We start from the raw sequence: 12,361 nt of genomic DNA on the forward strand, positions 1-12,361 counted from the left end.
GTCCATAGACCGCTATTAAATGGACTGGAAAAATTCCTCATTTTTAGGTACAACTTGTCTGGAATGTTTTTACGTTTGGGGAGCGTGCCAGGTGCCCTTGACCTGGATTGGCCACTGTCGGTGACAGGATGCTGGGCTAGATGGACCTTTGGTCTTTCCCAGTATGGCACTACTTATGTACTTATGTACTTATCCTGCTTCCAATAGTGGCCAATCCAGGTCACAAGTACCTGTCAGAATCCAAATAGTTGCAGTACCGCCGTGGCTTTCCTCTTGTCCATCTCAATAGCAGACTATGGATTTTTTCCTCCAGGAATTTGTTCAAACCTTTTTTTTATCTCAGAATATACTAAGCTCTCTTACCGCATCCTCTGGCAATGAGTTCCAGAACTTAACTAGTCATTGAGTGAAAAAAAATATTTCCTCCTATTTTGAAAGTATTTCCTTGCAACTTCATTGAGTGTCCCCTAGTCCTTGTACTTTTTGAAAGAGTAAAAAAAAATTAATTCACTTCTACCTGTTCTAATCTTTTCCCTCAGTTCTCACTTTCCTCCCTCTTCTCATCAAACTTGTCTTCAGCTCAAGACTTGGTCCTGGTGCCTTTCCAAAACCTCCTCTGTGGCCAAACTAGCAGGAGAGTGGGGCCAGTAGGTCCAGCACTTCTAGCTTCTCTCCCTCCCATGATGATGAGATCTCCTGTTTGATCTGCACAGGAAGCAGATGAACCCAGTGGCAGCAGGAGTGGGTTAAAAATGCTGGCTTTGTTGGCTCTATGCACTTGCAGACTGGGCTATGGTGGGGGCCAGCACTGCTTCAGTAGGAAGGGGAGGTGGAGAAGAGTGATGACCACATTCCCTGCATTAGATGGGGAGTAGCTTTTTATTTGACAGCCAGGCTGCATGAAAAGGGAGATTTGGCCTAATAACATTACACTGGGTGGATCTACTGTGGTGGTGAGGGGGCGGGGACCCACAATTATCTCCTGATTCACCCTTTCAAATCTCCCCCCTCCCAAAAGGATGTTGTACAACATTTGGTCCTGTGGCCAGTTTGTAATTTCCTTTAGCTTTCTCTTTTGTTGTCTCTCTCTTGCACATTAGTGTTTCTACCATGGCTAGAAGGACACTGAAACTGACCGCACTGGCTGCTGCAGCCCTGACAGCCTCTGGTTTTCACTTGTATACGATGAACTATGTGGACCTTAATGATTTTGGCGTGGTTCGGATTGGAAGGGCTGTGTTAACGGTAAGGTTTGTTCCTGTGAGTCTCTGAAGAGGAGGGAGCGGGTGATTTTACAGTTGACAGACAGAGGTCCTAACTGTAGTGAAATGCTTCACATGTGACTTTTGGGGATGGATCATTATGTCTCTGTGAGTTCAGCAGTGCATGCAGGACCCGTTCTCCTTGGGCGTTAGCCTGGTTGCTGTCTGGTTCCTAATGAAGAAAGAAGCATCCTGCATGTCTTACTTCATTGAGGTCTTGCGGCACCTAATACTAATGAACATGGTTAGAAATTGTAAATTTATACTGTTGTTCCCATCCATGTATATACACACACATACATATTATTATTTATTTGGATTTTGCTCACACCCTTTTCAGTAGTAGCTCAAGGCGAGTTACATTCGGCTACACTGGGTATAGACACACATACCGCGGGTTTCAAAATAATGGGACCCCTTTTATTTTTCTCTGTAACCCAAAAATGGCTGGGTTCATAGGAGCCAACTTTTCAAAATTATTGGGAGTGCTAAGCCCAATGGAAATAACCCCTTCCTGGACACATACAAGGAATTTTCTCAATGTTGAGGGTGCTCAAGCACCTACAGAGCCGGCTCCCACGGCTGGGTATACAATAAAGCTCACAAATAGGCCTATGGTAGAGTCATAAAATGATCATGCGACAAATGTATTTTATGATGAATATTCTTTGCAAATCATGAAATAATTAAAGGGACATGGATTTGATATATCATGTTTTCTGTGATATAAACCACTTTGGTTGCATTTATTATATGCAGGTTGTGAAGAAACAGTGTGTTTTAAGCCTGTAAAATGTATTGGATATTTTCCTGCCTTAATTGATTCTGAAGTGTATTTCTGTAGTTTGGCCAGCAGGTGGTGCATGTTTATTCTTAAAGCTGTTACACAGGACTGACCCCTGTTTCTTAGTTGGCGCACAGATGTGCCTTGCAGTGATGTAACCAGTTTTTATTTGAAACTTGACTGTTCTGGGCTTCAGTTTCAGCCTAGAGAGAGAGAGAGAGATAGCATTTTTAGCGTTCACATTTATCATTTTCATTTCTATACAGGATGTTTTGAGGTAAATCTGTTGTGTGAAGTTTGCAAAGAGCATTTATCACATTCAGTGGCGTTCCTAGGCTGGCTGACACCCGGGGTGGATCGCCGATGCGCCCCCCCCCCCCCCCGGGTGCATTTTTACCTGCTGGGGGAGGGGGGGTGCTGCGCGCCTGTCGGCTCCAAGTCTGCTCGTTCCCTGCTGCTTTTTCTGCCCTGGAACAGGAAGTAACCTGTTCCGCGCAGAGGGAGCAGCAGGGAGGGAACGAGCGGACTCGGCCAACAGGCGCGCAGCACCCAGGGCGGACCGCCCCCCCCTTGTTATGCCACTGATCACATTCCATGTTTGTTGCTTGATCATTTTATACTTTCTGAGGCAAGTTTTATTGTTGTTCATCCATTAGTAATAGGAATATCATGAAATAGTATCAGAAATATAAATATTTAACAGCACTAACATAATCATATATCAGAAATAGGGATACATGTCAGTACAGTAGGGGAAGGGAAATGGGACTTGATATACCGCCTTTCTGAGGTTTTTGCAACTACATTCAAAGTGGTTTACATATATTCAGGTACTTATTTTGTACCAGGGGCAAGTGACTTGCCCAGAGTCACAAGGAGCTGCAGTAGGAATTGAACTCAGTTTCCCAGGATCAAAGTCCACTAACCACTAGGCTACTCCTCCACTCATTCCACCAATAAGAGCCAACCTCATCAGTGATGTCACAATGGCTTGATTGCCCGATACTTGGCTCACTTCTGATATTGTGATGTCATAAGGGGAAGTGGAAAGGGGACTTGATATACTGCCTTTCTGAGGTTTTTGCAACTACATTCAAAGCGGTTTACATATATTCAGGTACTTATTTTGTACCAGGGGCAATGGAGGGTTAAGTGACTTGCCCAGAGTCACAAGGAGCTGCAGTGGGAATCGAACTCAGTTCCCCAGGATCAAAGTCCACTGCACTAGTCACAAGGCTACTCCTCCACAAAAGATATCATAATGGGCAGCATGGCCGAATGTTCCTATGAATATAGATATGAGTCACCATGATACCAGTGAAACACCTTAGTACATTCAAATAACAGATACCATGGTCATGCTGTTCCCACAGTACAATGAAACATCTTAATAGACAACTGAAAGAACAAATGAAGTTGAGATAAATAGACAAGACAAGGTATAATGGCCATGTTTAGCTGTGACAGACTGTTAGTACAGTCATGTTTTAAATGGAGAATGTTGTAATATTTTCTGTCTTCTTCTACTACTTCCACGTCTGCTGGTGAGTGCCTGTGGTACTATGATGTCATAAGTACATAAGCACTGCCACGCTGGGAAAAGACCAAAGGTCCATTAAGCCCAGCACTCTGTCTCTGACAGCGGCCAATCCAGGCCCCAAGAACCTGGCAAAAACCCAAAATTTAATAACGACCATTGGACCTTTCCTTCAGGAATCTGTCCAGACCCCCTTTAAACTCGGCAAGGCCAGCTGCCGTCACTACCTTCTCCGGCAATGAGTTCCAGAGTCTAACCACACGCTGAGTAAAGAAAAACTTTTTCCAATTTGTTTTAAACCTACCACATTCTAATTTCATCTTGTGTCCCCTGGTTCTATTATTGTTAGAAAGCGTAAACAAACGCTTCACATCTGTCCGCTGTACCCCACTCATTATTTTGTAGACCTGAGTGGGGTAGAGCTTCTAGCAAGGGAGAAGAATATGAACCATGTCAAAAGAGTCAGGGTGAAAAGTGGAATGGGGTTATTATTCCAGAGCAGAGACTGAGTTTTAGATATTATGCAGAAACATCTCTTTGCCTGCAGCAAGCGTTTTAGAATGTGAGGCAGGTTTTCTCGATTGTCAGTTTTTAGTCGAACAAGAAAGCTACAAGCTCTAGACTATTCTGAGATTGGATTTGCACAGAAGAGTACAGAGCACATGCAGAGAAATAGCTGAATTAATGTAGGGGTTAAATCTAGGCGTGTTAACAGCATTGCCAAGTTCAGCTCTGGCTACTGTTGTATTTACTCACTTCTTAGGAGCTTTCAGTGTCGATCAGCTCACAACCAGCAGATGTGGTTCAGAGCTGGGGGATATGTTTAGTGAATAAGGGTGTTGCATTTTAAGAGAAAGCAGGGTATAATATTTTCCACCAGTATCATCGTTCTTATTCAGAAGGCTGAAAAGCAAGACACTACAATTTGAGGAGAGTGGAATATAGAGTAAGAATGCTGCTAGTGAGTGTGGTAAGTTGGAATGGGGGGGGGGGGGACCAGAGTAAGAACAGGTGGTGCTGTCACATTTCAACCCAACAAGATTCCCCTGATTGATATCCGACACACAATACAGGGAGGGGAAAAACATTCTCCCCGGGCGAGAGTCTAGATTTAATGTCCGATTAATTCATTGTTAGCACCTGTATGCTCTCAGTTTCTCGGGAAGCTCTCATGGACAAACCCCATCTTTTCTTCCTCAGACTGCTGCTATCAGCTATGACTACCTCACCTCACTTAGGAGTGTCCCCTATGGAACGCAGGCTTACGATGACCTCAAATCACAGGTTAGTATCTCAGTTGTTACCTTGCAGTCTCGCTCAACCTGTGCATTCATTAACTTCTACTGTATACCGTGAAATAGCTGTTGCTCAGGCATCCACTTCCTGGGTCCCTCCGCACAGCCTGCCGGACACATCCAGCTAAACGAGCACCTGCGTTTCTACTGGTTCTGTCTGTATACTGGTTTTTGAAGACAATACTTATCTTCTGATTTCTATTAAGGAACAGCCGATAGAATGAGAGAGCTTAGTCTGCTGCTAGACCCTCCTGTTGGCTCTGTTCTGTACAAAATTCAGGCTTTTAAGGCATGGGACAGTAGTGTATTGTCGTATATGACAGTATAAACCTGTCTACTGCTACAGTCACCGAAGCTCTCACCTCAGGGCCCGAGGTCCTTGAAAAGCAATTCTGTTTATAGCACAGTGGTGCTTCTGCGTGCTGTTGGCACCATTAATTGGCTCATATGCATGTAAATGTTTACTGCTATGCTATAAAATTGGTGCGCAGCTTGCGTAGTGTGTAATGAAAAGTAGGCTGTACCTGTGGGTGGATGTGATGTGTCTTCTGCTCTGGAGTCCTTTTGGAGGTAACTGTCTGTGAATATCCTCCAGCTGGCCAACAGTTGGGTGTTATGCAGTTCACATCAAGGTCCAAAACAAACAAACAAAACACTTATGGCAACAATCCTCAGAGTTCACTTCATTCAAGAAAATGTTTCCAGTTAATCAGAAACGAAAAATAAAAAAACAAAGGCCAGGCTTGCTAGCCTGCCTGCCACCACCCTCATATCTCCTGGAACCTATTCCTCCTTCAGGGATACATCCTCTCACTGACAGGCAGTAACAACAAAAACAGTTCCGATTTAGACCAAATAATTCACATTCAGTCTTAATGTCTCAGTTGAAAGACAGGAAAATAGCAAGACATGTCTGTACCTTCTCAGGCTTGCAGGTCTTCTGGCCAGGAGCTCAACACTCTTCAGTCTCTCAACGGAGACCGAGCTTCACTCCTGTCTCCTCTTTTATACCACTGTTGACTCTTCCTCCTTCTGCTTCCACTCTGTCTCATTGGCCAGGACTGTGTTCTCTCCCAGGTCTCCCTGCTGAGACTCTAAGCCTCCAGCTTCTGTGACTGACTTCCCATCCAGCTCCCTCTGTTGAGGTTTTAATTCTGTGGTTCCCGCCTCCTTCATAGCCTTTGTGTTGCTCCATTGTTTGACCGCACATCAAATACTGTGTGCAATTCTGGTCAATGCATCTCAAGAAGGATATAGTGGAATTAGAAAAGGTACAGAGAAGGGCGATGAAAATGATAAAGGGGATGGGTGACTTCCCTATAAGGAAAGGCTAAATTGGCTAGGGCTCTTCAGCTTGGAGAAGATGGCCAAGGGGAGATATGATAGAGGTCTATAAAATAATGAGTGGAATGGAACGGGTAGACGTGAATCACTTGTTTACTCTTTCCAAAGATACTAGGAGCATGCAATGAAGCTACAAAGTAGTACATTTAAAACGAATCGGAGAAAATATTTCTTCACTCAACATATAATTAAACTCTGGAATTCATTGCCAGAGAATGTAGTAAAAGCAGTTAGCTTAGTGGGGTTTGGATAGCTTCCTAAAGGAAAAGTCATAAGAACATAAGAGTAGCCATATATTGGGTCAGACCAATGGTCCATCTAGCCCAGTATCCTGTTTTCCAAAAAGTGGCCAAGCCAAGTCACAAGTACCTGGCAGAAACCCAAATCGTGGCAACACTCCATACTGCAAATCCCAGGGCAAACAGTTGCTTCCCATGTCTTTCGCAATAGCAGACTATGGACTTTTCCTCCAGGAATTTGTCCAAACCTTTTTAAACCCAGATATACTACTACTACTACTATAAATCATTTCTATAGCGCTACCAGTCGTATGCAGCGCTTCACAATTGAACATGAAGAAAAGACAGTCCCTGCTCAAAAGAGCTTACAATCTAAATCAGGACAGACAGACAGGACCAGTAAGGATAAGGGTAGGACAGATAGAAGGACATATAGGGAAGGGACTATTGAAGAGAGGAAGACAAGATAAAGGTTACGAGCAAGTGAAAAGTCAGGAGTCAAAAGCAGCATCAAACAGGTAGGCCTTTAGCCCGGATTTGAAGGCGGCCAGGGATGGAGCTAGACATAACAGCTCAGGAAGCCTATTCCAGGCATAAGGTGCTGTGAGATAAAAGGAACGGAGTCTGGAGTTAGCGATGGAGGAGAAGGGTGCAATTAGGAGAGATATGTTTACTGCTGTTACCACATCCTCCGGCAAAGATTTCCAGAGCTTAACTATTTGTTGAGTGAAAAAGATATTTCCTCCTATTTGTTTTAAAAGTATTTCAGTGCAACTTCCTTGAGTTGCACACTCCTGTCCTTGCCTCGGAGACAGGAGTAGCCTTCCGAAGCTCTCCTGGAGGGTGGACCCTTGAGAAATGTTCCCTCCCACCAGGCAGAACCCCAGGCAAGAAAACCTCTGGCTACTAAATAAATATTAGACTGAACAAATGTTTATTCAAAGAAGCCAATAAGCAATTATTCAGATATTAGAGAAAATAAAAAAAAACAATAGAGTATAATATGTAGCAAATAAAAACAGAGCTTTCCCTAGGAGCTGTCATTATGTCAACCTGCTAGTGTAGACACAGGCTTCTCATCCTCAGTTCTGTTTCCTCTTTTATATCTTTTTCCCCTCTTTATTATCTTAATTATCCTTCCTACCTAATGAATATACATCTTTCCAGAACATTCTATTTCCTTTTTTGGTGAGTCCTGTTCCAGCACTTTCTACCATCTTCCAACTGTTCTCATTACTTCCATTATTGTGTGGACAGTTTAAGGCCTGTCATGCAGGGGCGTATCTGCGTGGGGCCACAGGGGCCTGGGCCCCTGCAGATTTCACCCTGGCCCCCTCCCTCCGCCAACCCTCCCCCGCTGACGTTGTTTACCTTTGCTGGCGGGGGACCCCAACCCCCGCCAGCCGAGGTCCACTTCCGCCTGCTTTTAAAAATAATTCTTCAGCTGGCGGGGGACCCCAACCCCCGCCAGCCGCCGAGGTCTTCAAAGTTCTGGTTCGTCGTCCTCCTCCGTCCGTGGCCATGCTGTACGCTGTTGATTTGGAGTCTGACGTCGCATCACGTTGTACGTTGGTCCCCCGCCAGCTGAAGAATTATTTTTAAAAGCAGGCGGAAGTGGACCTCGGCTGGCGGGGGTTGGGGTCCCCCGCCAGCAAAGGTAAACAACGTCAGCGGGGGAGGGTTGGCGGCGGGAGAGGAGGTGGAGAGAGTCATTGGTGGCAGGGGGGGCTCTGGCAATGGCGGGGGGGGAGTCGGTGGCAGGGGGGGCTCTGGCAATGGCGGGGGAGGGTGGGTTGGTGGTGCCGGGGGGGCTAAAATGTGCCCCCTCCCTCTGGCCCCCCCTACTGCCAGTGTCCAGATACGCCCCTGCTGTCATGTACATAAGCATACGTTTTTTTTTTAATAGATAATTGTTGACCTATGTCCTTGTTATGCCTAGTTACCATGATAGGGCCCACACCCTCTTGCTGAAGCCACAATTTCACCCAAACCCACTTACTTCTCCTGTTGATTGTTTATCTGGATACTGCAGGTGTTCTTAGTCATAGGAGTCTCTTGCTCTTGGTTGCTGACAAATAAAACTTATCACAGGTTAGCATAGGCCAAATGTCAAACCACAAATTTCTACAGCCTTAGAAGGGTAGTTATCAGAAAAAAGCCCACATTTCTAGCTGTCTTGCAATTTCAGGTGTGCTCCCAGCTCAAGAAATGCAAGATGGCTATACTAAAATGAAAACTAGAAATATGGAGGGTTTGCACCTTGCCATGGCCTCTGATTTACAGAGTGTCCCCTAGTCTTTGTACTTTTGGAACGAGTAAAAAATTGATTTACTTCTACTCATTCTACACCACTCAGGATTTTATAGACCTCAATCATATCTCCCCTCATCTATCTCTTTTCCAAGCTGAGGAGCCCTAACTTCTTTAGCCTTTTCTCGTATGAGAGGAGTTCTATCCCCTTTATCATTTTGGTCGCTCTTCTTTGAACCTTTTCTAATTCAGCTATATCTTTTCTGAGATACGGTGAACAGAACTGAACACAATACTCAAGGTGTGATCGCACCATGGAGCAATACAAAGACATTTTAGTATTTTCGTTCTAATTCACCATCCCTTTCCTAATGATTCTTAGCATCCTGTTTGCTTTTTTGGCCACCACCACACACCGAGCAGAAGATTTCAGCATATTATCTACAACGACACCTAGATCTTTTTCTTGAGTGCTGACCCCCAAGGTGGACCCTAGCATCAGGTAACTATGATTCAGATTATTCTTTCCAATCTGCATCACTTTGCATTTGTCCACATTAAATTTCATCTGCCATTTGGATGCCCAGTCTTCCAATTTCCTAAGGTCTTCCTGCAATATTTCACAGTCCACACGTGTTTTAACAGCCTTGAATAGTTTTGTATCATCTGCAAATTTGATCATTTCACTCGTTCCGATTTCTATATCATCTACTATAATAAAAAGCACCTCCAACGTTCTGAAGCTGACCTTGGCACACTTGCAGTGAAGCGTTCGTAAGGTTCGTCAGTCTGTCACCATCTCTCTCTGTCCCGCTCTCGCATCAAAACGTGATGACGTCGAGGGCAGAACAGTGAGAGGGAAGGACACGTCACATGCATGAGGGTGTCGTCGTCCCTCCCTTCCTCCCTCCCTCCCTTCCAGTTCCAGGCCCCCTCCCTCCGATTCTTAAAAGTCATCTTCACTTACCAAGTCAGGGTTTCGGCGGCCGGCAGCAGCGGTAAAATGCATGCAGGCTCGGCCCTTCTCTCTCTTTCTCAGCAGTGGTCCCGCCCTTGTGGAAACAGGAAATGAGAGCGGGACCACAGCTGAGAAAGAGAGAGGGCTGAGCCTGCACACATTTTACCGCTGCTGGCCGCCACCGTAACCCTGACTTGGTAAGTGAAGATGACTTTTAAAAATCGGGGGGAGGGGGCCTGGAACTGGAAGGGAGGAAGGGAGGGACGACGACCCTGGAACTGGGAGGGAGGGAGGGAGGGTGATCCTGAAACTCGGAGGTAGGGAGGGAGGAGGGCCCCTGGAACTGGGAGGGAGGGAGGAAGGAGGGAGGGGGGACACTGGACCTGGGAGGGAAGAGGGAGAGAGGGGGACCCTGAAACTCGGAGGGAGGGAGGGAGGGAGACCCTGAAACACGGAGGAAGGGAGGGGGGGCCCTGAAACTCAGAGGAAGGGAGACCCTGAAACTCGGAGGTAGGAAGGGAGGGAGGGAGGGGGGCCCCTGGAACTGGGAGGGAAGGAGGGAGGTAGGACACTGAACCTGGGAGGGAGGAGGGAGGGAGGGGGACTCTGAAACTCGGAGGGAGGGAGGGGGACTCTGAAACTCGGAGGGAGGGAGGGGGACCCTGAAACTCGGAGGAAGGGAGACCCTGAAACTTGGAGGGAGGGGAGTGGGGACTGTGAAACTCGGGGGGAGGGGGACAACCCTGGAACTCAGAGGGAGGGGGGACGACGACCCTGGAACACGGAGGGAGGGGGGACACTGGAACTGGGAGGGAGGGAGGGCCCCTAGCACACACTCTCAATCTCACACACGCACTCTCTCACAGACACACTCGCACCCAGTCTCACTCTCTGTGTGTCACACACACACACTCGCACATTCACACTCTCACACACACTCTCTCAAACATACATACTCTGAGGAAAACCTTGCTAGCGCCCATTTCATTTCTTTAAGAAACGTGCCTTTTTTTACTAGTTTATAAATATAGTACTGGTCCCAGTACAGATCCCTGTGGCACTCCACTGTTAAAATGTCCATTATTAAAATGGACTTGGGGAAAATCCACTGCTTATTTGTAAGATGAGCAACATAAAATTGTATTGTACTGTTTTGAGATCTTGCCAGGTGTTTGTGACTTGGATTGGCCACTGTTGGAAACGAGATACTGGGCTTATGGACCTTCGGTCTGTCCCAGTATGGCAACACTTATGAACTCTTTTGGGGCTTAAATTCTGCAGTCAGTGTTTCTTCTGTGGGCTTCCCTGATTTTCGTGATGAGTTACACACCCCATCATAGTGGAAAATGGGTGTGTCATGGGTGTGTCACTTATCCTATGGTGTACTTAGACGCAGCAACTTACGCCAGCCATTGACCTAAGTTTCAGCAGGCCAAAGCTGCTTTGCACAGAACAAGTTGGGCACAGCTCAGTACCATTACAGAACTGGCACTAAACGTTCTCCACTGCGCCTCCTTAATTTAGCCATCACTTTATAGAATTGCCCTCCTTGTAATTTTTAAATTTCGATTTCAGTCGGTGTTCAATTTCAGAAATATGCCTGATTATTCCTTTACACCAAACTCATCTTGGAGATTTTCCCAGTGTGTTTTTTGCCAGCTCTTTACCGGCATCCTTAATAATCAGCAACATTAAATCAAGCAATAGATCTGATTTCTCACCTTCAGACCTCCAGGAGTTCTTTTCATCCTGTGATATTCACTAGAGGGCAGGCAGTGCTACAGCCAGTCTTAATTGTATCCCATAGCTTGTCGGTCATATTTACCTTGACCTGGTCAGATTTAAAGAGGCAGCTTTTGGAATCTCAACACATGAATTCCTAGCAAGTAAAGAGCTGGTCAGAGAAAAGGAGGCATTTCAAACAGGGAAGCGGCATCAATAGAACAGATGAAGATAAAAGTGCACAAATAAGTCCCTCCTGACCACAGAACCAAAGGATTAGACAATAAGCTAAGTGCAAAGCATTTCTTCAATGTCTCCTTTCCCCCCTTGGAAACGCCTGTGGCTGAAGTGCTGTTGTTTGGAAAAGGCCTTGGCATGTAGTTTGGATGTAAGGTGTTGGGTATCATCCTGGAAGTGTTCCCATGACGGGCTCTCCACTCTAGATGGCAGGTTCCTCCTGGTCCTGTGTTTGTTGTGTGTTTTCCCAATCCCTTTGCCCCCCCCCCCCCCCCCCCCCCCCCCCCCCAGTGAGGGGAAACATTTCAGCCTCGTAGGCTGAGAAATAAGAGCGAAAACTTAGACTCAGTTGGGCGCAACCAGTAATTATCTTTATTAGTATCTCACAGAGCCAATATACAAAATAATTGTTCTCTCTCTGGAGCAGGTTGTCAGACAGCAACGCCAGACTCAATCACTGAATAACAAAGATTGCTCAGCTAACACCTCTCTCAGCTATCACATATATACCATTAGTAAGTTTCGTTTTCTCCCAAATCATGTGATTTCCCATAAACTAGAAGCAGCAAAGCAGAAAGTAGCCAGTGCCATATATGGATTGTTCCTGTATTCTATCACTCTCTCCCAACGCGTATTTCACGTGGACATGAGGTAGTTATTGGCTAATTACTTATCAGTTCTGCGTGCACAGTGTGTAGTTAGTCACAAAGCAAAAAAATACATAGAACAATAA

General features: G+C 45.8%; 1 protein-coding gene across 1 annotated transcript in view; it reads left to right on the forward strand.

Annotated features, from left to right (window-relative positions):
* The window catches only part of LOC115458957 (uncharacterized aarF domain-containing protein kinase 1-like), a gene marked incomplete at its 3' end in the record, with an annotated part of 38,528 nt that overhangs the window by 7,799 nt on the left and 18,368 nt on the right, over positions 1–12,361 (forward strand). Inside the window, exons 2-3 of the mRNA XM_030188814.1 lie at positions 1,101–1,245; positions 4,784–4,867. Coding sequence (XP_030044674.1) covers positions 1,111–1,245; positions 4,784–4,867 — 219 coding nt within the window. The remainder of the gene's footprint in view (positions 1–1,100; positions 1,246–4,783; positions 4,868–12,361) is intronic.

Source organism: Microcaecilia unicolor, unplaced genomic scaffold, assembly GCF_901765095.1.
Source record: "Microcaecilia unicolor unplaced genomic scaffold, aMicUni1.1, whole genome shotgun sequence".
Classification (NCBI taxonomy): Eukaryota; Metazoa; Chordata; class Amphibia; order Gymnophiona; family Siphonopidae; genus Microcaecilia; species Microcaecilia unicolor.